The 25,112-nt window shown below is 33.5% G+C and overlaps 3 protein-coding genes and 1 long non-coding RNA gene across 5 annotated transcripts; 3 read left to right on the plus strand and 1 right to left on the minus strand.

Moving 5' to 3' along the window:
• The first annotated feature begins 5,333 nt into the window (after positions 1 to 5,333).
• Positions 5,334 to 9,925, plus strand: LOC137812311 (uncharacterized). Of its 2 annotated transcripts, none has more exons than XM_068614242.1 (3): positions 5,334 to 6,016; positions 6,795 to 7,546; positions 9,276 to 9,925. In XM_068614242.1, exons 1-3 carry the CDS (start codon positions 5,729 to 5,731, stop codon positions 9,757 to 9,759), a joined length of 1,524 nt encoding a protein of 507 aa, XP_068470343.1. In that variant the 5' UTR covers positions 5,334 to 5,728; the 3' UTR covers positions 9,760 to 9,925. The 2 variants fall into 2 exon arrangements, with proteins under 2 accessions (XP_068470343.1, XP_068470344.1); XM_068614243.1 differs by having other exon boundaries at positions 5,556 to 6,016; positions 9,290 to 9,925.
• Positions 9,926 to 10,236: 311 nt separating this feature from the next.
• LOC137812312 (uncharacterized) lies at positions 10,237 to 12,592 on the minus strand. The gene is made up of 4 exons (XR_011081247.1): positions 12,243 to 12,592; positions 11,117 to 11,909; positions 10,725 to 10,904; positions 10,237 to 10,620 (listed from the first exon to the last, which is right to left on the minus strand). It is a non-coding gene; the product is annotated as an uncharacterized lncRNA (long non-coding RNA).
• Positions 12,593 to 14,705: 2,113 nt separating this feature from the next.
• Positions 14,706 to 16,710, plus strand: LOC137812314 (uncharacterized). Its single transcript, XM_068614244.1, has one exon. The coding sequence runs from the start codon at positions 15,104 to 15,106 to the stop codon at positions 16,538 to 16,540; it is 1,437 nt and encodes a 478-aa protein (XP_068470345.1). The 5' UTR covers positions 14,706 to 15,103; the 3' UTR covers positions 16,541 to 16,710.
• Positions 16,711 to 19,078: 2,368 nt separating this feature from the next.
• On the plus strand, positions 19,079 to 20,514 carry LOC137809514 (uncharacterized). The gene is made up of 2 exons (XM_068610622.1): positions 19,079 to 20,180; positions 20,480 to 20,514. Exons 1-2 carry the CDS (start codon positions 19,079 to 19,081, stop codon positions 20,512 to 20,514), a joined length of 1,137 nt encoding a protein of 378 aa, XP_068466723.1.
• The last annotated feature ends 4,598 nt before the right edge of the window (positions 20,515 to 25,112 follow it).

The raw sequence follows: 25,112 nt of genomic DNA on the forward strand, positions 1-25,112 counted from the left end.
ATATGTTTCGGAATGTGCTTTCCAAAATAAAATTTTCAAAGTACGTTTTAGAAAGAGCTTTACCAAATGATGATGAATAGATAGATATTTTATTCATTTTATTTAATTGATAGGAGAAATTTTAGGGGATGAAAGAAGAAATACCCATGTTTTAATTATAGATTGGTCTAACCTCGCATGAGGCAGCCCATTGGTAATCATTTGTGAAAGTAGACAAGAAGATTATACATAAAAGGTAAGAGAAGAATTATTTAACATTGTGATATACAAAAACAAAAATGCTATCAATACACTTAAAATACTCTTTCACAATTTTAATAGGAGTTCTTCATAATAGTTTTTTACACATAAAAAATACTTTTTAAATATCTCGCAGACATGAATTGAGTAAAGTTAAAAAAAATTACATAAGAGAATTACTTATTTAAATATTTTTTTATATAGATATTACAAAATAGAACATATATGAACAAAAGAGAACATAGATAAATGAAACAAAAGAGTAAACTGAAGACAAAAGATATGACAATGAATATATCTTCTTTCTTGTTATTCAAATCAAAACAAATAGTCTAAATATATATAAGTAGTATACTCATTCTAGGTTTAACTAAAGAGGAAAAGAATCAATAATTAAATACTAGAATCATAACACACAAGACAAAATAAAGGTTATTCACCTCTGTAAAGAGAAACAACTGATAATTAGAAAATACACCAAATTATTCTCTTCTATAAAGAGAAATAGCTTATAATTATTAGAAAAGACACTTAATTAATATTAGGAGGATCCTTCTATATCTGGTATCCATATCCTTTAATACCCCGCCACAAGCTGAGGAGCAAATATTGATGAGACCCAACTGCTTGGAACAAATATTCTTAAAATATTGAGGACTTAAAGCTTTGGTATAAATATCAGCCAGTTGCTCTGTGGTGGAAATGAGAAGCAAATGGATGAGATCCTTCTTTAATTTTTCCCGGACCACGTGACAATCTATTTCTATATGTTTTGTACGCTCGTGAAACACTGGATTTGCTGCAATGTATCTTGTTGAGTCATTGTCACATTATAAAAGAGATGGTTGCTCAAAAGGAACTTTGAAATCTTGAAGAAGATAAGTTAGCCATTGAATTTCACATGTAACAGTGGCCCTGTATTCAGCTTCACAAGAACTCTTTGATTCCCAAGATATGAGAGAATTCCCAAGATACACACTAAAACCAGTAACTTATTGTCTTGAATCACTACAGGTGCCCCAATCACTATCACAAAAGGCTTTCAGATGAACAGAGGTAGTGGAAGAGAAAAATAGACCAAGACTTGGAGCTCCTTTGATATATAATTCTAATCGCTACCTTATAGTGAGCAATTGTAGGCTTAGCAAGAAATTGAGAAAGTTGTTGCACAGAAAATGTTATGTCAGGTCGGGTATTAGTGAGATACACAAGTTTTCCAATCAATCTTCTGTAGGCTTGAATATCTGTGAAAGGAACACTTCCAGTATAAGAGAATTTCTCATGATTATCAATAGGAGTGGGTGCAGGTTTGCAGGCTAAAAGACCTGCATCTGTTAATAATTTCAATGCATATTTCTTTTGATTTACCATTATTCCTGTCTTACTTCTTGCTACTTCTAGACCAAGAAAATATTTTAAATTCCCAAGATCTTTAATCTTGAATGTCTGATTCAAGGCTTGTTTGATTCGAGCAATCTCTTCTTTATCATTTCCTGTCAATATTATATCATCCACATATACCAATAATGCTGTAAAAGATCCTTCAGAATAATTAATGAACAATGAATGATCATTCATAGATTGAGTATATCCCATAGAAAGCAAAAATGATGACAGTTTGACAAACCATTCTCTGCTAGCTTGCTTAAGACCATATAAAACCTTTTTTAGTTTACAAACTTTTCCTGCTGGAATAGAAGTCAATCCAGGAGGAGCAACCATATATACATCTTCTTTCAAATCTCCATGTAAAAAGGCATTATTTATGTCTAATTGTTTCAATTCCCAATTATAAATAGAAGTTAAAGAAAGAAGCAACCCATCTTTGCTACTGAGAGAAAGTATCAAGGTAGTCAATGCCTTCTTTTTGTGTATATCTCTTTGCCACTAACCTTGCTTTATACTTTTCAATTGTCCCACCAACCTTATATTTTATTTTGAATACCCATTTGCAACCTATGACAGCTTTGTTCTTAGGCAGAAGAGCAGTCTCCCAAGTTTGATTTGACTCTAAAGCAGATATCTCACATTGTATAACTTTTCTCCAACAGTCATGCTTCACAGTTTCAGAATAAGTGTTTGGCTCAACATGTGAAGAAAGAGACATAACAAAAGATTTGTAAGAAGGAGATAAATTGCTATAAGACAAAACAAAATTCAAAGGATATTTAACTCTTGAAGATGTACTGGAAACATTAAGATTACAATGATAATCCTTTAAATACTCAGGTGGTCTTTTTATTCTTGTGCTCATTCGGACAAATGGATCTGATTCAGAACTTTGTTCTATATCATGATTTTCATTGAGGTTTTGGTCTATATGGGAACAATCTACGTCTGAAACCTCAATTTGCGACTCACAATTATTATCACTGCTATTTTCAACATTATCACAAGGTGTATTATCACAAGGTGCAATAATGACTTGTGATGGCTGACTTAAGACAAATTGATCTTCAACAAACAAAATTTGATCATCAATATCGAGACTGTTAGTTTCATTACTAGTATCTTGAACCCTTTGGTATGGAAAAACATGTTCATAAAAGACAACATCCCTAGACACAAAAATTTCTCTTGATTGATTATTCAACAAAATATATCCTTTTGTCCCCCTTGGATAACCAATAAAAACACATTTTGATGCTCTTGGATCAAATTTTCTTCTATTTGTTGACAAAGTGCTAGCATAACATAAAGAAACAAACACCTTTAATCCATTAAAATCTGCATCAGTTTTGAAAAGTATTTCATGAAGAGAAGAATAGTTTAAAACAAGTGTGGGAAGCATGTTTATAATATGCGCAGCATGTATCACAGAATATGACCAATAAATTTTGGGTAAATGAGATTGTATCATAAGAGTTCTTGCTACATCTAATAAATGACCATGTTTCCTTTCAACTATACTATTTTGTTGTGGAGTATTAACACATGATGTTTGATGAATTATTCTTTTACTGACAAAAAAAATAGTTATGAAAAACTCAGTTTCATTATCACTTCTTATTATTTTTATTGTTGTCTCAAACTGTGTTTGAACAAAAATAACGTTCCAAAACCTTAACAACTTCAGATTTTTGTTTCAAAAGAAAAATTCATGTGTACCTCGAATAGTCATCAACTATGGTCAAGAAATATTTATGGCCATGAATTGATGGTATTGAGTATGGTCCCCAAATATCTACATGAATCAAATCAAAACATTTTTTTGATTTAGATGTACTAAATAGGAAAAGAAAGTTTTTTTTGCTTTGCAAAATGACAAACATCACAAACAAAAGATTTGTTATATTTAACAAAAAGAAATTTATTCTTGATAACATCAATACATTTATTTGAAATATGACCTAATCGAAAATTCCAAAGGGTTTTTAGATCACTAGCACTGACATTAACAGTATTGATGATGTGTGTAGATTCAAGGGGTTTAATTTGAAATTTCTGGTAAGATGGGATCCTGGGTATATAAAGTCTATCTTGCATCTTAGCAGAACCAATTATTTTTAAGGAGTTTTTGTCTTGAATGTGACAACCATTAGAATCAAAGATAAGAACACAAGATAGTCTATCAACCAGTTTTGTTACTAAAAGAAGATTAAAAGTGAAGCAAGGAATATACAAAACATTGTTTATGACATGATTTTGATTGAGAAAAACACTTCCAGAATAATTGGCAATGACTTGATTTCCATTTGGTAAAATTTGACATAAATAGGATCAATTGATGATACGAAGTGAAGTAAGTTAAGGATGAACAAATGTGATCAGTAGCACCACTATCAATAATCAATGGACTAGAAGAAGAAATAGAGTTATTACCAGTTTGTGTTGTCATGTTGGAAGGAATAACAGAGACTTGACTAAAAACATTGTCATTGGATTTGACCTGTTGTAAAAGAGCTAACAATGTTTGATACTGCTCAGGAGTAAAACCAATTTGTTGAGACTCCACTTCTGACTTTGAACCTTTATGATTCTGCTCATTATTGTTAAATTTTGTATTGTGAAAGGCTGCATGACTTTGATGATGGTTCTGATTTTTAAATTTGAAATAAGGTGGAAAACCACGCTTTTTATAGCATGTATCAATGGTATGCCCTGTCTTTCCACAATAACTGTAAATTTTGGAAGTATATCCTCCTGCATAGCTTCCTCTTTCATATCCACCACCCATGCCATAGGTCGTAGCATTGTTATTATAACCTGTTTTGCTAGTAGCAATCATTGCCTTGGATTGATCACCAAAAACTTGCCTCTCTTGTTGTGTAATGAGAGAGTAAACTCTATTCAATGATGAATTATCTGATAAACTAACATGGTAAGGTGAATAAAGATATTGTGAGGGATCAACAACTTCACCCATAGATAAATATAGCAACCAGAGCTCTAATCAGACAAAATAAAGGTTATTCACCTCTATAAAGAGAAACAACTGATAATTAGAAAAGACACCAAATTATTCTCTTCTATAAAGAAAAACAACTTATAATTAGAAAAGATACCAAATTAATATTAGGATCCTTCTATAACTCTGGTATGCGTATCTTTTAATAATAGATAAGTCTGTTAAATCGTTTATCGAAGATGGTTTACTGTGCTTAATTCTTGGGAGTCATGTTCCTCTTTTTATATCCATATTAGAGTCATTTTCTTATAACACGTAAAGTGGAATTCTTAATGGCCAACACCAACCTCCCTTGAATGTATTCTTCTATAATGATGGATTGAAGTGGACAGAAAATAAACCCAACAATTAGCATTCATATTCTGTTTACAAATCTGCATTTCACATTTCAGAGACATCAACTTTGTCTACCTTTTCTAATTTAATTAATTTTTATATTATTATATATATATATATCTCATAAATTCGAAATTCATAAATAAAATGTAGATGAACCAATTTGATAAATGAACCAATTTGAAATGTTCTTTAAGCATTCATTAGTTTTAGTGTATTACGTTAATTAAATTTTATGTTATTATGCGTTTATACGTATATATTACGGTAGGCAAAATAAAACAAAAATTGTACCACCATTTACTTAAGAAATATATATCCCACGACTTTTAAAAAAAAACTATACAATATAGATACGGCACATGGAGCAGAAGAATCTTTGGCAGAAGATGACAAAAGCGAGCAATATGATAACATTTGTAAATTAGAACTTGGTGCAGTTTAAATTAAGTAAAGCGTAAGTTCTAACCATTCATTAATTAAAATTTATGGTCATTAAAACATGAGAAGAAAGCAACAGCTAAACTAATCAAAGTCAAGTATAAACCAATCTCAACCTAATACAAATAGTAAAGAAGAGGTTAATTAGGTCATTAATTTGTTAAAAAATTTATGGAATGACGTGCAAGGCAAACTTCATCTGCAGAAGGCAAAAGTTCCGATCCTCTGTGGTGGTGCCCCCAGATGTGTGACTCCAAAGACAGAGCAACGAGTTCCTGTGGTGTTGGGTTGTGAAAAGTGAAGATGAAATCAGAGACAGCGACACTGGTGCTGGTGAATCTAGCAAGTATTATGCAGAGAGCAGATGAGTCGTTGCTTCCAGGAGTGTACAAAGAGGTTGGTGAGGATCTCAACGCTGACCCCACTGCGTTGGGTTCGCTCACACTCTTTAGGTCACTTGTTCAGTCTCTCTGTTACCCTCTGGCGGCGTACCTCGCCACGCGTCACAACCGTGCTCATGTCATAGCTCTCGGTGCTTTTCTTTGGGCTGCTGCTACCTTCCTCGTTGCCATCTCCTCCACCTTCACACAGGTTCTTCCTAACCGCCTTCTTCTCCTCATCACTTCTTTTCTTATATAACACAACTTTTAGACCTAGATCTCAATCTTATAAATCAGAATAACTGTTTATAATCAAATCAGATGCTCCTCTATCACACATTTCAAAATGTAAAAATGAAATACTTACAAGTAATTAGATAAAGGTCCATTAAAAGATAATAAATTAAACTAAACAACAATTATTTTGAGCTTAATTAGAATGCAGAACTATTAAACATAAAAAAAATAAATTAAATTTGAACAGTTTTGAGAAATACACAATTAAAATTAAGTATAAATCAAGTCAGTTATTGTATTAAAACTTTTCAAATATTGCATTAAATTAAATAAAAAAAGTTATTTATAATCCAGATTGAATCGTTTTACTGGTGTCTAAATATGTAAGAGTTAAAAAAGCCAAATTTATAGTAAATGTTTGACCAACTATTCTTCATAAAAGAATGAAGTTCTGTTGTATCTAACATGATATTTTACCAGAAAGGAAATTAATGAACACAGTCTAGAAAAGGCTTCTCCTCTTTCTCATTCCATTTGTGTCATAAAACTGTGATTAACTTTCAATAGTGTCCAAAAGTTACATAATCATACGACTTGTTCAAAATGTAAAAGATACAAGTATAACCAACATCAAGATAATTTGCTTTAAAAAATTATAATTTTGTATGGATCATGTTTTTTTTGGCCCAAGTTTTCCTAGAATCATGTGCGTGTTTCCTTACACCTTGGTGTTGCATAATATGGATTATCAGGTTGCAATTTCAAGAGGTTTGAATGGGATAGGACTTGCCATTGTTATTCCAGCAATTCAGTCTCTGGTTGCTGACTCAACCGTGGATAACAACCGTGGTATGGCTTTTGGGTGGCTGCAACTCACAGGAAACTTAGGAAGCATCATTGGTGGACTCTGCTCTGTACTTATAGCCTCAACCACAGTTGCAGGTATACCTGGGTGGAGAATAGCTTTTCATCTGGTTGCACTGATCAGTATTATAGTGGGAATATTGGTCCGTCTCTTCGCTAATGATCCACACTATTCAAAGAGCGATGACAAAGCAACAAAAGAAGCTCCAAACAAGTCCTTTTGTTCTGAAATGAAAGACCTAATGAAGGAAGCAAAGTCGGTGATTAGAATTCCAACTTTTCAGATAATTGTGGCTCAGGGAGTGTTTGGATCATTCCCCTGGTCAGGTTTGTCATTTGCCACGCTTTGGTTAGAACTAATAGGATTCTCCCATGTAACAACAGCAACTCTTTGGACCTTATTTATTGTTGCTGCATCATTTGGATCTCTATTTGGAGGGTGGATGGGAGATTTTTTATCCCAAAAGTTACCCAACTCTGGTAGAATAGTACTGTCACAAATAAGCGCTGGTTCAGTGATTCCTTTAGCAGCAATTTTGCTGTTGGGATTGCCAGATGATTCATCCACTGCCTTCATGCATGGTCTTGTTCTAGTCATCATGGGATTCACCTCTGCCTGGAATGCTCCGGCGACTAACAAGTACGTTTCCATAACTCTAATACCTTATGTTTTTTCATATTCAGAATGACTATATTTTGTCTAAGCTGTGAGGAATTCTTATACTAGTACATGGCCTCAATCCCTTTATAAACAATAGAGATAAGTCAAAGTGTTTTCTAACATCAAAACATCAAACAGAGATGTAAGGTGGAAGAAAGGGTTCTTCCTATAAGGTTTATAAGCTATAATCAAACACTTTCTCTAATTAATATGGGATTCTAGTTTTTTAATTCAATCTCGCTGATGATTTATGTGACTTTTCTTAGTTCGTTCTTGATGTTGTTTTATTATGTGAGTTTAGCAGACAAGTTTAATGAAATATTATTGTAGTAAATATGGGTGATAAAAGATAATTTGAAGATGGTAAAAAATATAGGGGAGCTTATATAGATTTTTCATATTTAAAAGTCTATGTATAAGTTTCATTCACCACTTCTCTATGATGGTGTTGTTTAAATGCACTTTTCTAGATAATTTCAGATTATCTTAGCTTGGAGAGTTGTGTATTTATCCTATAGACTATCATATTTCGATACTCAATAGATTTTTACACTTAAATTTACTCTTTTTCTTTATTTATTTTTTAAATAATGAAAAAGATTGTTTAGTCTTTTTCTTTATTTTTTTTTAATAATGACAAAGATTGTTTGGCACCATGACTATAAAAACATCCATTTGAAAACCTACTAATATTAATTTATTGAATTAGTAAATGAGTATATTTATTTTTTTGTCATTACTTAAAAAATCATTAAATAAAAATTAATTTTGAAGATAAAAATAATTAGTCATTATATTGAATAAATTATATACTATTTTAAATATTAAAAAGTTATTGGTATCTAAATTAGTTTATATTATTGGTTCTAACTAATATATATAATTTTAATTTAATTTAAATTAGTATTTAATTAGTTATCATGAATAATTCTGGCTACCAATTATTTAGATTCTAAAATTGTTAACTAAAACCTTGATTACTAATTAAATATATTTTTAGAAACTAATTATCAGTAACATAAACTAATTTAGATATCAATATTTTTTTAACTATAAAATAATATAATTTTATCAATATAACAATTAATTATTTTTATCTTAGTTTATATTTAATAATTTTAGTGTAACAAGTTTCACTATTATTTTAATAATTATGTTATGCATTCTAAAGTGACGGTTCAAAACATTATTTTTCTTATAAATTTAAATTTTATTTTCTTAGTTGTTATTTTTTGGCAAGTTTTTTTAAAATAATGTCTTGTGGATTCTAAAAAATTATATCAATATAATAATAATAAATCTATAATTAGTTATAATATTTGGATCTAGTTTTATCCTTATTAAACCCACTTCATTTTAAGATAATAGAGAATTAATAATCATATAATGAAAAAATTTATTAATATGTTGATATTAGAATCACTTTCTAATTGTAATTTTTTAATTAAAAAAAATATTATAATTTTATTTACAACAAGCATTTATTCTTATTAAAAAAATTATCTTTTACTAGTTATAAAAAAATGGCGGTCATAAATATTTTGATGATGAATATAAAATCATAATGAAAGCTTTAGCAATAAAAGATGGTGTTGATAAGTTTCAAGGCAAATGGAAGTAAAGAAAAAGATTGTGCAGCTAAGAAGGGTTTAACAGTGATTAAATGGAGGTTTGTTTAGTTGAATTTGAAATGTAACAGTGTGGACAGTCCAATATTTGCAGAAATAGTCCCTGAGAAGTCCCGAACAGCTATATATGCTTTGGATTGTTCATTTGAGTCTATCTTGGCATCCTTTGCTCCTCCAATTGTTGGAGTATTGGCTCAGCGTGTTTATGGTTACAGACCAATCCCAAGCGGATCCTCGGATTCTGTGGGGATTCAAACTGACAGGGAAAATGCTGCGTCTCTGGCTAAGGCACTTTACACTGCAATTTTAATTCCGATGATAATCTGTGTCTCCGTCTATTCATTGCTTTACTTCACGTACCCAAGGGACAGGGAACGAGCAAAAATGGTATCCTTAGTGGACTCAGAAATGCACCATCTACAATGGGAAGATGCCACTAAAGAACAACATTGCCAAGTTTCTGATGTAGAATCAAATGGGGTGAATGGTAAGGAAAGTAGCAACTTTGACATCGATTGTCCCAGGGGAGATGAAGATGATGACAAGAAAGTTTTGTTGTCCTAGTATTACTTCACTTTTGCAAGGAAACAGTGGTTCATTTGATCAACAAAAATTATATTTTGTTATAGATAGCTTTTTTGTTCCAGAATAAATATCTATTGGACAACTCTGAAAATTGTTGATATGATGTTTATTAATTATTTTTTAATGAATGTATCATGTTCAATCATTCTTGATGTCTCAAAGTCCCCTGGCATGACTTTACGTAAATCTTGCTTAATTTAATATTTTATTAATATATATATATATATATAATAAAATTAAACTAAATTAAAACAATAAATAAAATAATAGATATCAACATTCCAACATAATCCAAATCCAACATATATAATCCAAACTATCCAACATATATCATCCAAACTAATTTCAAACATGATATATCGCACCAATATTATGCGTTGCAACTATAATATTCATTAGAACAATCAAACATCATCCAATGCAATGACTCAATCATAAAACAAAATTCAAAAGTAATTTCAAGTTCAAACTTAATCAAATTCAAACATAACATAATTCAAAAATTCAAATCAAGTTGAAATATAATCAACAATCCAAATGAACTTGAAACATAATCCAAGATCCAAAACTTTAAGATAAATTATCCAAACTAAACCAAAATAAAGTAGAAACATAGTCCAAATGAAGTTCAACTTTTTGAAGTTCCTAATAATAAACATAATCGATATCTTCATGTGGCATTGTTCATGTTGTTTTTCTTGTCGGTTTGGTGGTTGTTGTCACTTCTGCACTTGTTCAAATTGTTGTTGTTACTTCTGCACTTGTTCAAATTTCAAATGCACTTTGTGCATAACCAATGATTTCAATTGTCGACTAAGTCTCTCACTGTCTTCCTCTTCCCTATAATTTCAGACTTGTTATTTAAGCTACAGAATGTTGGGTGATTGTTGTAGTTCAAATGTGCTTCATGCATGAAGTGAAAAGAAAGGAAAGACGACACTAACCAATTATTTCAATTGTCGATTAAGTCTCTCGTTGTCTTCTCTATAATTTCGGACTTGTTCCTTTACCTATAGAATGTATTTTGAATCATGAGAGGAAGTCGAACCTCCATGATGTTTCAGACTATCACTTAATTTAATCTATGGACAAGTTCTCCAACCTCCGATCTTTCTTCTTTTCACCTGCAACAAGAAGTCAACTTTTAGTCCTTATTCTATCTTCCTTTGCAGGGATCTATGTGGGATGATTCAGATTGTCCAGTATAAGATGCTGCCTCAAATCTAGCTTGAGAAAATCTACTCTAAAAATCTCCCTGTTATTTTGTTTTCATAGATTAAAATTATCTCATATATACAATACACATCCAAAATAAACAGGAAAGAATCAAACTCACCTGTGTTCATCTCGATCTTTCATGAAAATATCTCGATCTTTCATGAAAATAGACAGAGTTCACAACACCAAAAGATGCACCAATGTCATAAAAAAACTGAATTCTGAATGTGACTGTCCATCTTTTTGGGAAACAATCCATTCTTCTACACAACAACAACACCCTCCGAGTTAGCATAAATTGTTGCAAGATTCTTACTAGCTCTCGTCTTCTTCCTCCTTTCCATATTCTTACTCATTCCTTCACTAGGATTCACTACCAAACTTGAATTGTGGTCCACTCCAATGGCCTGCAGCCCCTGATTGACATCAACCTGGTTATTATTGGGAAGCAAGTTTACAGCAATGCCCAGAGGATTAACACTTATAATCTCCTCGATCTTCTGCTTCCTCATCTTCTTCACCACAGCCCCATCCAAACTCTGTTGCATGTTAAGTTTGACATCATGGGGGAGACGACTGCAAATTGAAGCATTCCCTTTCTGGCAAGCAAGGTGTTCCTTAATCCTACGAATCCCACCACCCTCGAACATCTTCAAAAAATATATGCACTTCAGTTGCACCTTGTCACTATTCTTAAACATCTGGACATGTTTCCATATTGGGTCATGTTTTTGTGAGGTAATTGGCACCAGCCTAGGAGAGTGGATTGTAACAAATTGCATGCATGCCAAGTAGAGGTAGCAGGGGCCTACTTCTCTGTTCTCTTTCAATGTCTATCTCTTCAGCACTCTGTGAGTGCTAATCAAGAACCATTGGTATCACCATTAAAACAATGTCGTGGTAACAATTTCCTATCAATAATAAACAAAAACTAAACTAAGCTTACAGCACCAGAACAAGAGTCAATTAAAACAGAAAAAACAAATGAACATTAGCAAGATTAAATTTCAGTCGAATGCAATTTATTCACAAAAATCCTCAATTAACACCAAACGAAATTTGTTTAAAATTCTTTCAACACGTATATAAACAAAACACTAAAACATTGATAGCATACAAAAGTGAATTCGAATACACAAACAAACGGAATAAGTGGATGGAGTGAGAGATATGATTTGGAATCTACAGTGGAAAGGAAAACAAATTAGAAAAATAAAAATCCTAGATAATGGAAAAACGCTTACTTGTTGGCGCCAAAGGTTACAGAATCATCAGATCGGCGAGGGCTGTCTTGAAAACAACATCGAATCAATCCAAATCGCAGGCTTCGATTCATTGCTCTCATGGACGATCACATTCACAACTTGCGTGGAAAGTTGGATGGGAATGGAGATTTGTTCAGTGATTTGTGGATTTAGGGTTTTGAGACACCTCTAAGAATTTTTGGAACAAAGGCATTCTTGGGGTTTTTGAGAATCAAGATTTTTCACAATTAAGGATTTCTGAAACTCTTTTGGACTCGAGAACCTGTAGGGAGATTTGGGATGAAGATTAAATCCATTTTATGTTTTTAATTTGGAAAAGTTTTATTAACACTGGAAGAACATACATTTCACAATCAAATATAATAATATAATAATTTTACTTTTATTTTACCATGCATCTTGTTTGAGTCGTGATATATTGATATATTCATGTCCTCTAACACTAACATACATTGTAAACTCTCAATGACATGATAGAGTAACATTGTGATGCAATAACAACGTGAACTTTAAAATAGGATAAAAAAATATATATTATATCGTTTCTTAGAACTGATGTAATATGTTTTTTATTCAGAATGACACATATTACATTGGTTAAGTTATTTAATCGATGTAATATATGATCTATATTAAAAAAAATTGTTTTCTTTTTCATAAAGAGTGGTGGATCGTAAACGTCACATAGGTAATCACTTACACAGGTAACCAGTTTCGGATGTGTCAGTATATGTGGAAGAACTTGTGGTTGGGTAACCAGTTCTGGTAGGGTTATTACATCGGTTAAGCTATCTAACCGATGTAATATATGATTTTTACATCGATTAAGTCATCTAACCGATGTAATATATGTTTTTTATTAAAAAAAATGATTTTTTTCATGAAGAGTTGGTGACCATAAACCTCACATAGGTAACCACTTACACACATGGATAACCAATTTTGTGTGCGTCACATAAGTAACCACTTACAAACACATAGGTAACCAGTTTTATGTGTGCTACGGGTCATATATTATAATATAAAGTCAGTGTCACATCCTCACCAAATATTACGTCTGCAACATCAATTAATACGATCCAAGCGATATCGTATTAATGACATAGGGGTTAATAAAACATTTTTCATCTTGTTTTGCCATGCTCCCTCCATCCATAAGAAAGTCAACTATTTCTTGGAGTGCAATAGCTTTGTTTAACCTTAACTTTCAAATTTTCACAAAATCATGTCTAATTTGTTTTCCTTGCATATCTTATATTGTCTTAATCCTAAACTTATATATATATATATATATATATATATATATATTATGAATGGGTAACGAGACAATCCACAAACTTTATATATATAATTATATTACAACTTTAATATTATTATTTTAATATTTTTATCATTTAATTGTAATTTTTTTTATTATTATATTTTTTTAAAATCCATTTTTACGAATTTATCTTGTATAATGAAAAAATGATAAAAGGATTGAAATGTATTTCTATTACAGGAAGCATTGGAAGATATGTTCTGAGCCTGAACCCTTCTCTTTGCACTGTCACAAAAGTCAATAGTATAGATTTATATGGTAAAATGAATTCAAACAATTTTGTTATAGGCTCCTTATAACTTCATTGGTATAGATTGAGAATTTTTCAAACAAAAACTTTAGGATGATATAAAAAAACTACTATTCAAAATTATATTTTAATATTGATTAAAATAAACAAAGTTGATATCTTAATAAAAATATATGTACTCTTTTAGTTTATAAATAAATATTAAAACCGGAAAATATTAACTAATATCGCAAAGTATCAATTAATTCATTGGAAAATAAAATATTTTGTTTTATTTTTTTAGAGATAAAAATATTTCTATTAAAAATTATTATATTGAAAAATGCTTAACTCTTTTTTTCTTAATAAATTAAAAATATTCAATAAATTGCATTTAATGTTGCTTAATCCATGCCCTCAAGACGCATAAGATTATAGGTTAGGAAGAGTTTTCTCATAATTGGTATAAAAGAAACTCATATAAATAATATGCAACATTAATTCCTTTAATTTCCAAAATTGCAAAATTGACATTTTTTTATCTCTCTGACAATATCAAAACAATGAGCAGTTTAATAATGACTAATGATTATTTTATTCTTAAAATTAGAAAAATAGTAACTAGACTATTCATGTTTTAGTTATTTAAAAAACTAAAATAAGTTTTTTATAATTTCAAGAGTTAAAGCATTAATTCAATGTATTACTCTTCCTTTGTTGTCTTGTGACCTTTTGACTTAATGGTCTATGCATTCGTCTGAACTCTAACAAGTGGATGATTTCTCCCTTAATTTATGCACAATATAAAAATGGGACGCGTGTAGAACAAATGTAAATAATTGAACCCTTTTGATTCTCTTCCTCAGGCTTATGGTGCAGAGATGGTTAAGATGAATCTGAGCCGTTGACTGGGCTATCACACAGTTATCGGAGATGAGAGATGTATTAAACGGTGGAGATTAAAATAGTTGAAGTGAGGCATAGATAAGCAGTGAAATTGTACCATCTGAAACGGGCCATGTGATAGATCACCGTCTCCTACTACTTTGGCAGCACACAATTCCACTCGAACACTACCATTTTCCCACTTCACTCACTCGCCAATAGTGCAAACTATAAAATCCTACCCTTACTTATCACACTACCCTTCCCTTCCCTTTTTTCTTTCTTCCCTTCCCAAATCTTGATGCTAATAAATTCGCATGTGACCCTTCTATGTATTAATTACTATATAGCTAGATCTTAGGGAGCCTCTGTTTGTAGATCTTGAAGCAGAAACCAGGAAAACCAATGCCTCAACTTAATCTCAGAAAGGTACTACTGTTCTCTGTTCTGTTATTCCTTTCTCTATCTATTTGCTTCAGTTCTTGTTTCGAACATCAATGTGAGACCACACACTTGTCTAGTACGAGAAGAATGTTGGGTGCAGAAAAACAAGAGCTAGAGAAACCTTTCAAAAAGAAAACCACCACCCAATCCGCCAAAAATCAGACCAAGCTCATCAAACCCACTGCTCTATCTTCAAAGAACCAAACCAAGACAATCAAATCCGACAACATTTCCTCCAAAAACCAAGCAAAAACCCTCAAATCCAATATCCTTTCCTCCAAAAACCAAACCAAAACCACAAAATTACCCAACAACACTTCCACCAAAAACCAAACCAAGCCACTCAAGCTTAGCCCCACCAATTCAACTTCCAAAGCCAAACCTACCACCGTCACTGCCGTCAAGAAACTCAACAACTCCACCGCCACAAAGATCAAGAAGCTCAACGTCACCTCAAAATCCCCAACATCAAAATCCAGCACGCTTTCCACTTCAAAACCATTGGATCTCGCGAAAGCAGGTAACAAAACCACAAAAGCGACCAAATACGACGACAACAAAAACAACAAGCAAGCTAAAACAGCAAAAGCAGATCAAAGTCACGAGGCAGCAGACAAGAAGCAAAAGACTCCACTGCTACAAACCAAGAAGAAACCTACGAAACAGGCACCAGCGAGTTGGATTCTGGAGGAGGAAGATGATTTGGTTTCAGAGTTCACAGATCTACCGAACAAGTTCCACCAAACACTCCTCCCCGACCTCGAACGATTCTCAACCACTTCCAAAGCCTACCTCACCAAAGCCAATAACGAAATGACGAAAGGCTTCAAACCCTACGTCGGAAAAAAATATGCACCCACCGTCGCCACCGTCATTTCATGCTTCTTCGTATTGATCCCTTTGCTCTTAGTTTCTCTCCTCTGCTCAAGACTCAAAGCCTATTTCTCCCTCCAGAAAATCTTGATCTTCATCCAAGTCTACCTCTCTATCTACTTCACCGTTCTCTGCGTCACATCGTTGTTCACCGGTCTTGAACCACTCAAATTTCTATACTCTACTTCGCCGTCCACGTATCTGTGCCTGCAGGTGCTGCAAACTCTCGCTTACGTCTTCTATCTACTGCTCCTCCTCATGTACCTCGTCCTCGTGTTCTCCACCGACTGTGGGCTGGGCTCCAAGTTCTTGGGCCTGGCCCAGGTCTTCGTGGGCTTCGCCGTTGGGCTGCATTACTACGTGACGGTGTTCCACAGGGTGGTCTTGCAGCAACCGCCCAAGACGAATTGGAAGATCCACGGGATTTATGCCACGTGTTTTCTCCTCATTTGCGTTCTTGCCACAGCTGATAGAAGGAAAAAGACTTACGTGGAAGAGGGCGGAGGAGAAGGCAAGAAAAATTAATGTATTTTTTACTGTTTTTTTTTTCTGATTTCAATTCGATTCAATTTAATAATTAAAGCAATATCCAAAAGCAACCCAGAAAGCTTGTTCTGTAAATAAGACCACATGACGGCGACAACACTTTCATGCTTCCTATTTTTTATCAAAAACGGAACTGTTTTATTGTCCAAGTACAATTTGCAAACTTTACTTATTTTATTTAAATAACTAAATTTACTATACTTTCATCAAATTATAAATATGCCATATAGTTAAGAATTATTAAAATTTCTAATTAGTTTGTGCCCTTCGACAAGTTTAGGCCAACCAACGTTGATAATAATGGCAGATCGTTGTTATGATTGGCATCTTGAAACATTATTTTCTTCAGTTTTTCTATTAACAGCGCGTAATTGATTTGTGTACATCTTTTCCATGAACAGGCCAAAAGTTTAACATCTTATTAAGAGTACACTATATAAAGAATAATTTAATTATTTAAGTTTTTAGCTTAATGTACAGTTTTTATAGTTGGCCACCGACAGTTTATGATGTCACATTGACATGTGCCACGTGGGAGCTAGTAATGCAACCAACTGGAGTTTGTTTGGAAGTGTCTTGGGCCATTTAGGGCACAACAGCCTCATCAAAGTCATCATTTTCTCATTCATACAAACCCTCCTCCAAGTCGGTGTATGGTGATTAAATTCAATAATGATATTTCACCACATACTTAATTTTGGTTGTTTAAAGTTTGCATATCACTAATCATTGTATTAATATCTTAAAAATTTAAGACTAATGATACAAATAAATCTTTCGAATCCATTTTCTGAAGTTTTGTCCATGTTGTAAAATGTTATCTGTTTAATTTTTTACTACATTTTTCATTAATACTAAGGATTAAAATTGATCCCATTTTACAAAATCCAGGATTAAAATTTTTTAAATTAAAATTAAAGCAATCGATGCTTAAAATTCAAATAATGAAAATGTTTTAATTAGAACTTTGGATACCCAGAAGAACTCGTTTGCGTCTTTTCTATCAAAAGCCTCGTGGTTTGAGAATTCTACCATGATTAAAGTAACATATATTATAAGTTTTACTAATTCACTTACGTAAATCAGGCATAACTTAGTCCTGTATATTATAAGTTATAAGATTTGGCTCCAATAAGTTTAATAATACTAAAGAAAAATATGTCTTCTATATTTTGTCCAAAACTCTAACAATACTATCTCCAACATTACCATCAGTATCTTCCTCTTTCTCATATGAAAAGTATGGATCATTAATATTGATATAAAAATTGTTTTATCAAACATTTATTATTAAATAAAAAATATAATTGATAGTTAAAAGTATTTTTTTTTCATTTAAAAATATAGTAGTTGAAGCACTATGATTCGATTATATTTTAATTCACTTGATTAAGGTCACGATGTAATTACAATCTACTCAACAACAATTGTCCCACTAAAAAAGAAACTCGTGATATTGACTTTAATACTAATTGTTAGAATGAAAGTTTAGCACTAGGTCAAAAGTTATACTTAAAAGGAATAATACATTTTTTGTACTTAAAAGTAGAGTAGTATATTTATCACCATTCGATTGTGATTTTATCCACCTCTAACAAAAAGTATAAATTATCAATATTAAATGCATTAATAGTTGGATTAGTTGAACTTGATCCATCCATTTAAGTCAATATTTTCATCATCTTCTTCATCTTGAACTTTTCAACCTTAACATTACATCCTTTTTCACTTATGCATTCATCAAAAGACTCAAAATCATTAAATGGGAGAGCCCAACAAAACTAATTATTTTATTTCTAACTTCTAAGTTATAAATCTCACAAACTAAATATTTTGTATTTGTCTCGAGTAAATGATTTTTTTTCATGAACTTATAATTAAATATTAAATTTTAATAATTATATAAACAAGGTATAGAAAATTAAAAATGATAGATAATTTGATAAGTTTGAATTAACATTTCGAACAAACTTTAATTATGCTCATAAGAAAATCACAAGTCAAGAAAACAAATAATAAACCTCTGAATTTTGAAATTTCATCCCCAATTATTAGAGGATACAGATACCAGAGTTACAGAAGGATCCTAATATTAATTGGGAGTCTTTTCTAATTATTAATTGTTTCTCTTTATAAAAAAGAATAATTAGGTGTCTTTTCTAATTATCAGTTGCTTCTCTTTATAAAAAAGAATAATTAGGTGTCTTTTCTAATTATCAGTTGCTTCTCTTTATAGAAAAGAATAATTGAGTGTCTTTTCTAATTATCAGTTATTTCTCTTTATAGAAGGGAATAACCTTTATTTTATCTTTGTGTGCTATGATTCTAGTATTTAATATTGATTATTTCCTTCTTTAGTTAAACACTAGAATGAGTGCATTACTTGTATATATTCAGACCATTTATTTTGATTTGAATAATAAGAAAGAAGAGATATTCATTCTCATATCCTTTGTCTTTAGTTTACTCTTTTGTTCATCTATGTTCCCTTTTTTTCTCTGCTTGCTACATTTATTCATGGGTGAAGTTGATGATCCCTCACAAGATCTTAGTTCACCTTACCATGTTAGTTCATCAGATAATCCTTCATTTCTTATTATCACTATTATTCTTGAGGGACCAAATTATCATCATTGGTCTCGTTCGTTTCAAATGAGCCTAATTTCAAAGAACAAAATAGGTTTCATTGATGGAACTATAGATCCCAATCGTACCAATTCATTGTTTCCAACATGGCAGAGGGCCAATATGTTGGTTGTTTCGTGGATTCTCAAGGTTGTTTCTCAATCCATCGCGCAGAGCATCATTTGTATGGACAATGCCTTTGACATATGGAATGATTTAAAGAAAAGGTTCTCACAAGGAGACATGATTCGTATTTCTGATATCCAGGAGATGATTTCTTCTTTTAAACAAGGTGAGTTGACTGTTACAAACTATTTCACTCAGTTAAAAATTCTTTGGGATGAACTTTATCTTTTCCGCCCGCTATCCGCTTCTTCATGTGCCTCTAAATGCAATACTCTTGTGAATGTTTCTAAATATAAAACACAAGACCAGATTATCAAATTTCTAAGGGGGCTAAATGATAATTATTCGACTGTGAGAACTCAAATTCTATTGATGAACCCTTTGCCATCCTTGAATAAAGTTTGCTCTCTTGTTACACAACAAGAGAGGCAAATATTTGGTGATCAATCCAAGACAATGATTGCTACTAGCAAAGGAGGTTATAAAAACAATGCTACAACCTATGACAGAGGTGCTGGATACGAAAGAGGAAGCAATGGAAGAGGATATACTTCCAAAATTTGTAGTCATTGTGGAAGAACAGGGCATACCATTGATACATGCTATAAAAAGCATGGCTTTCTTCCTCATTTCAAGTTCAAAAATCAGAACCATGATCAGAGTCATACTAATGCAGTTTTTCAGAATACAAATTTCAATAATAATGAGCAGAATCATGAAGGTTCAAAGTCAGAAGTGGAGTCTCAACAAATTGGTTTTACTCCTGAGCAGTATCAAACATTGTTAGCTCTTTTACAACAGACCAAATCCAGTGGCAATTCTTCTAATCAAGTCTCTATTATTCCCTCCAATCCCTCCAATCAAACAGGTAATAATTTTATTTCTTCTTTTAGTTCTTGGATTATTGATAGTGGTGCTACTAATCACATTTGTTCATCCTTAACTTATTTCACTTCATATCATCAAATTGATCCTATTTATGTCAAATTACCAAATGGAAATCAAGTCATTGTCAATTATTCTGGAAGTGTTTTTCTCAATCAAAATCATGTCATGGACAATGTTTTGTACATTCCTTGCTTCAATTTTAATCTTCTTTCCGTAGCAAAATTGATTGATAAATTATCTTGTGTTCTTACCTTTGACTCTAATGGTTGTCACATTTAGGACAAAATAACAATGAAGATGATTGGAAACGCTAAGACGCAAGATAGACTTTATATACTCAGGATCCCATCTTACCAGAAATTTCAAATTAAACCCCTTGAATGTACACACACCATCAATATTGTTAATGTCAGTGCTAGTGATCTAGAAACCCTTTGGCATTTTCGATTAGGTCATATTTTAAATAAATGTATTGATGTTATCAAGAATAAATTTCCTTTTGTTAAATATAACAAATCTTTTGTTTGTGATGTTTGTCATTTTGCAAAGCAAAAAAGACTTTCTTTTCCTATTAGTACATCTAAATAAAAAAAAAAATTTTGATTTGATTCATGTAGATGTTTGGGGACCATACTCAATACCATCAGTTCATGGTCATAAATATTTATTGACCATAGTTGATGACTATTCGAGGTATACATGGATTTTTCTTTTGAAACAAAAATCTGAAGTTGTTAAGGTTTTGGAAAATTTTGTTATTTTTGTTCAAACACAATTTGAGACAACAATAAAAACAATAAGAAGTGATAATGGAACTGAATTTTTCATGACTAATTTTTTTGTCAGTAAAGGAATAATACATCAAACATCATGTGTCAATACTCCACAACAAAATAGTATAGTTGAAAGGAAACATGGTCATTTATTAGATGTAGCAAGAGCTCTTATGATACAATCTCATTTACCCAAAATTTATTGGTCATATTCTGTGATACATGCTGCGCATATTATAAACATGTTTCCCACACCTGTTTTAAATTATTCTTCTCCTCATGAAATGCTTTTCAAAATTGATGCAAATTTTAATGGATTAAAGGTGTTTGGTTCTTTATGTTATGCTAGCACCTTGTCAACAAATAGAAGAAAATTTGATCCAAGAGCATCAAAATGTGTTTTTATTGGTTTTCAACGGGGGACAAAATGATATATTTTGTTGAATATTTAATCAAGAGAAATTTTTGTGTCTAGGGATGTTGTCTTTTATGAACATGTTTTTCCATACCAAAGGGTTCAAGATACTAGTAATGAAACTAACAATCCCGATATTAATGATCAAATTTTGTTTGCTGAAGATCAATTTGTCTTAAGTCAACCATCACAAGCCATTCTTGCACCTTGTGATAATACACCTTGTGATAATGTTGAAAATAGCAGTGATAATAATTGTGAGTCACAAATTGAGGTTTCAGAAGGAAATTGTTCCCATATAGACCAAAACCTCAATGAAAATCATGATATAGAACAAAGTTCTGAATCAGATCCATTTGTCCGAATGAGCACAAGAATAAAAAAATCACCTGAGTATTTAAAGGATTATCATTGTAATCTTAATGTTTCCAGTACATCTTCAAGCGTTAAATATCCTTCGAATTTTGTTTTGTCTTATAGCAATTTATCACCTTCTTACAAATCTTTTGTTATGTCTCTTTCTTCACATGTTGAGCCAAACACTTATTCTGAAGCTGTGAAACATGACTGTTGGAGAAAAACTATACAATGTGAGATATCTGCTTTAGAGTCAAATCAAACTTGGGAGACTACTCTTCTGCCTCAGAACAAAGCTGCCATAGGTTGCAAATGGGTATTCAAAATAAAATATAAGGTTGATGGAACAATTGAAAGGTATAAAGCAAAAGGGATATACACAAACAGAAGGCATTGACTACCTCGATACTTTCTCTCCAGTAGCAAAGATGACCACCATAAGGTTGCTTCTTTCTTTAGCTTCTATTTATAATTGGGAATTGAAACAATTAGACATAAACAATGCCTTTTTACATGGAGATTTGAAAGAAGATGTATACATGGTTGCTCCTCCTGGATTGACTTCTATTCCACCAGGAAAAGTTTGTAAACTAAAAAAGGCTTTATATGGCCTTAAACAAGCCAGCAGATAATGGTTTGCCAAATTGTCATCCTTTTTGCTTTCTATGGGATATACTCAATCTACGAATGATCATTCCTTGTTCATTAATTCTTTTGAAGGATCTTTTACAGCATTATTGGTATATGTGGATGATATAATATTGGCAGAAATGATAAAGAAGAGATTGTTCGAATTAAACAAGCCTTGAATTAGACATTCAAGATTAAAGATCTTGGGAATTTAAGATACTTTCTTGGTCTCGAAATAGCAAGAAGTAAGACAGGAATAATGGTAAATCAAAAGAAATATGCATTGGAATTATTAACCGATGCAGGTCTTTTAGCCTGCAAACCTGCACCCACTCCTATTGATAATCATGAGAAATTCTCTTCTACTGGAAGTATTCCTTTCACAGATATTCAAGCCTGCAGAAGATTGATTGGAAGGCTTATGTATCTCACTAATACCCGACCTGACATAACATTTTATGTGCAACAACTTTCTCAGTTTCTTGCTAAGCCTACAATTGCTCACTATAATGCAGCAAATAGAATTCTCAGATATATCAAAGGGGCTCCAAGTCTTGTGTACTGGTAGGCACCGGACGAACGCACGTGGCCGACCGGCCTTATACACTAAATGGAAACGAACGCACGTGGCCGACCGGCCTTATACACTAAATGGAAACGAACGCACGTGGCCGACCGGCCGTATACACAATAAATGTAAGGGCATTTATGTGACAAGCTAAGGTGGTTAAGATACACCTCCGAAGAATAAGGAATATGCGTTTAGAGAAGATATGTTCCCCGGGTATTCCGGAGCACGACTGACAAGACATATCCATAACCACCCTGAGCCCAAGGGATAGAAAGCCCATTAGGCAATCCTATAAATACTGTGCTCAAGCCAGAGAAAGGTACGTTTTCATTCACTTACGAAACTGCGCTTAGAATCTCATACTTACTTGAGCGTCGGAGTGCCTTCGCAGGTACCCTCCCCCGCCCGACCGAAGTTGATAGCACGAAGGGACGACCGACCAAAGGAGACAGCAAGAAATGACAGTCGACCAGAGGAGAAGAAGGTCAACACGTCAGCAATTGCACCACGTCAACCGACCGTGCCTGGGCCCCATCTCTCCACTCAGGTACAATTGGCGCCCACCGTGGGGCCGAGGCAAATCTTCAATTTTTGAAGCTATAATGGTTGCGACAAGAAACAACAACGACGCTATGGCAGAACAGATGACTATGATTCAAATCCTCCAAGCTCAGATGGAGGAACTGCGACAAAAGGGGATGGAAGACCATCGTCAACATGAAGAAGATAGACGCCTCCAAGAAGAAGATAGACGCCGCCAAGAAGAAGAAATCGCCTTATTAAGAGAGCAGAATGCACGACTCCAACAACAGGTCGATAATCCCGAACGAGAAGGCCAATCCCATATGGCCGACCGAACCGCCTCTCGCATACCTACACCTGCCAATACCAATCCTGCTTCCAGAGCTGAAACAGTCGAAAGAAAGTCAAGGAAAAGGGGTCATCCTTTTACAGACGAAATTATCACCACTCCACTTCCTGACAAATGGAGAGGCCTCGTCATTAAACTCTATGACGGCTCGACCGACCCGGACGAACACTTAAATATCTACAAGACGCAAATGACTTTGTATACCACAGATAACAATGTGTGGTGTAAAGTATTTCCCACGTCGCTCCAGGGAGAACCTCTTACCTGGTTCACAGAGCTGCCTCCAAACTCCATTAACGATTTTGACACCCTAGCCGCAAAATTCTCCACTCAATATGCCACTAGCCGACCGCATCACATGTCCTCCATGTCTCTCCTAGCGGTACAACAAGAAAAAGGTGAATCTCTTAGAACCTTTCTAGATAGGTTCAACAAAGCATGCATGAACATCCGAGGGCTCAAACAAGAGGTTGCATTGCACCATTTGGTCTCGGCCATCCGACCGAGCCGTTTCACTGAAAGTCTCATCAAGAAACCACCTCAAGACATGGAGGACCTTCGAACTCGAGCAACCAAATTCATGCAAATCGAAGAACACATTGATTACCATCAACGGTTCAAAGCTGTCGGATTCGGAGCCCTTAAAGACCAAACCCAAAGTAAAGAAAGAGAAGTCGAAACCGAACGAACCGTCCGAACCACTCTGAGGTCCGACCGGAATAGGGGAGGCCGAATCCCCAGGTTTAACAGTTACACCCCTTTAACTGTGCCGAGGGGACGAGCCCTAGATGAAGCACTACAAACGGACCTAATCCCGACATTGAAGCAGTATCAAACACCACCGAATGCAGATACTGCTAAGCGTTGTCAATACCATCAGAATTTCGGTCACACGACCGAAGGATGTCAAGCTTTGAAGGATAAAATTGAAGAACTCATCCAAGCTGGCCATTTACGGCAGTTCGTCAAGAGGACAAGGAGTTCAAGATCCCCACCACGGAATACTGACCGTCCTTCCCGTGGTGTCGACCGGTCGTACCGTAACGATTACAAACGCCACACTGACCGTAGCCAGACTTCGCGAAAACGCAGCGAAAGCCCCGTTCGGCGTACACGCCCCCGTAGCACAAGTCCCGACCGAAACGCCCGACCTCGCCAACGAGTCCGCGAAGTCATCAACATGATTGCTGGACCCGTTAACTTGGGCGAACCGAACCACGAAACAAATTATATAGCTGGAGGATTTGCCGGTGGCGGGTGCTCAAATTCCGCCCGAAAGAAACATCTTCGTGACA

Source organism: Phaseolus vulgaris, chromosome 2 (assembly GCF_000499845.2).
Source record: "Phaseolus vulgaris cultivar G19833 chromosome 2, P. vulgaris v2.0, whole genome shotgun sequence".
NCBI lineage: Eukaryota > Viridiplantae > Streptophyta > Magnoliopsida > Fabales > Fabaceae > Phaseolus > Phaseolus vulgaris.

Coding starts and splice junctions, on each gene's coding strand:
- LOC137812311 (XM_068614242.1), top strand. CDS start 5,729: ATGAAATCAGAGACAGCGACACTGGTGCTGGTGAATCTAGCAAGTATT. Junction 6,017..6,794: donor TCTCCTCCACCTTCACACAG/GTTCTTCCTAAC, acceptor ATGGATTATCAG/GTTGCAATTTCAAGAGGTTT. Junction 7,547..9,275: donor AATGCTCCGGCGACTAACAA/GTACGTTTCCAT, acceptor CAGTGTGGACAG/TCCAATATTTGCAGAAATAG.
- LOC137812314 (XM_068614244.1), top strand. CDS start 15,104: ATGCCTCAACTTAATCTCAGAAAGGTACTACTGTTCTCTGTTCTGTTA.
- LOC137809514 (XM_068610622.1), top strand. CDS start 19,079: ATGGGTGAAGTTGATGATCCCTCACAAGATCTTAGTTCACCTTACCAT. Junction 20,181..20,479: donor CAATCCCTCCAATCAAACAG/GTAATAATTTTA, acceptor TGTCACATTTAG/GACAAAATAACAATGAAGAT.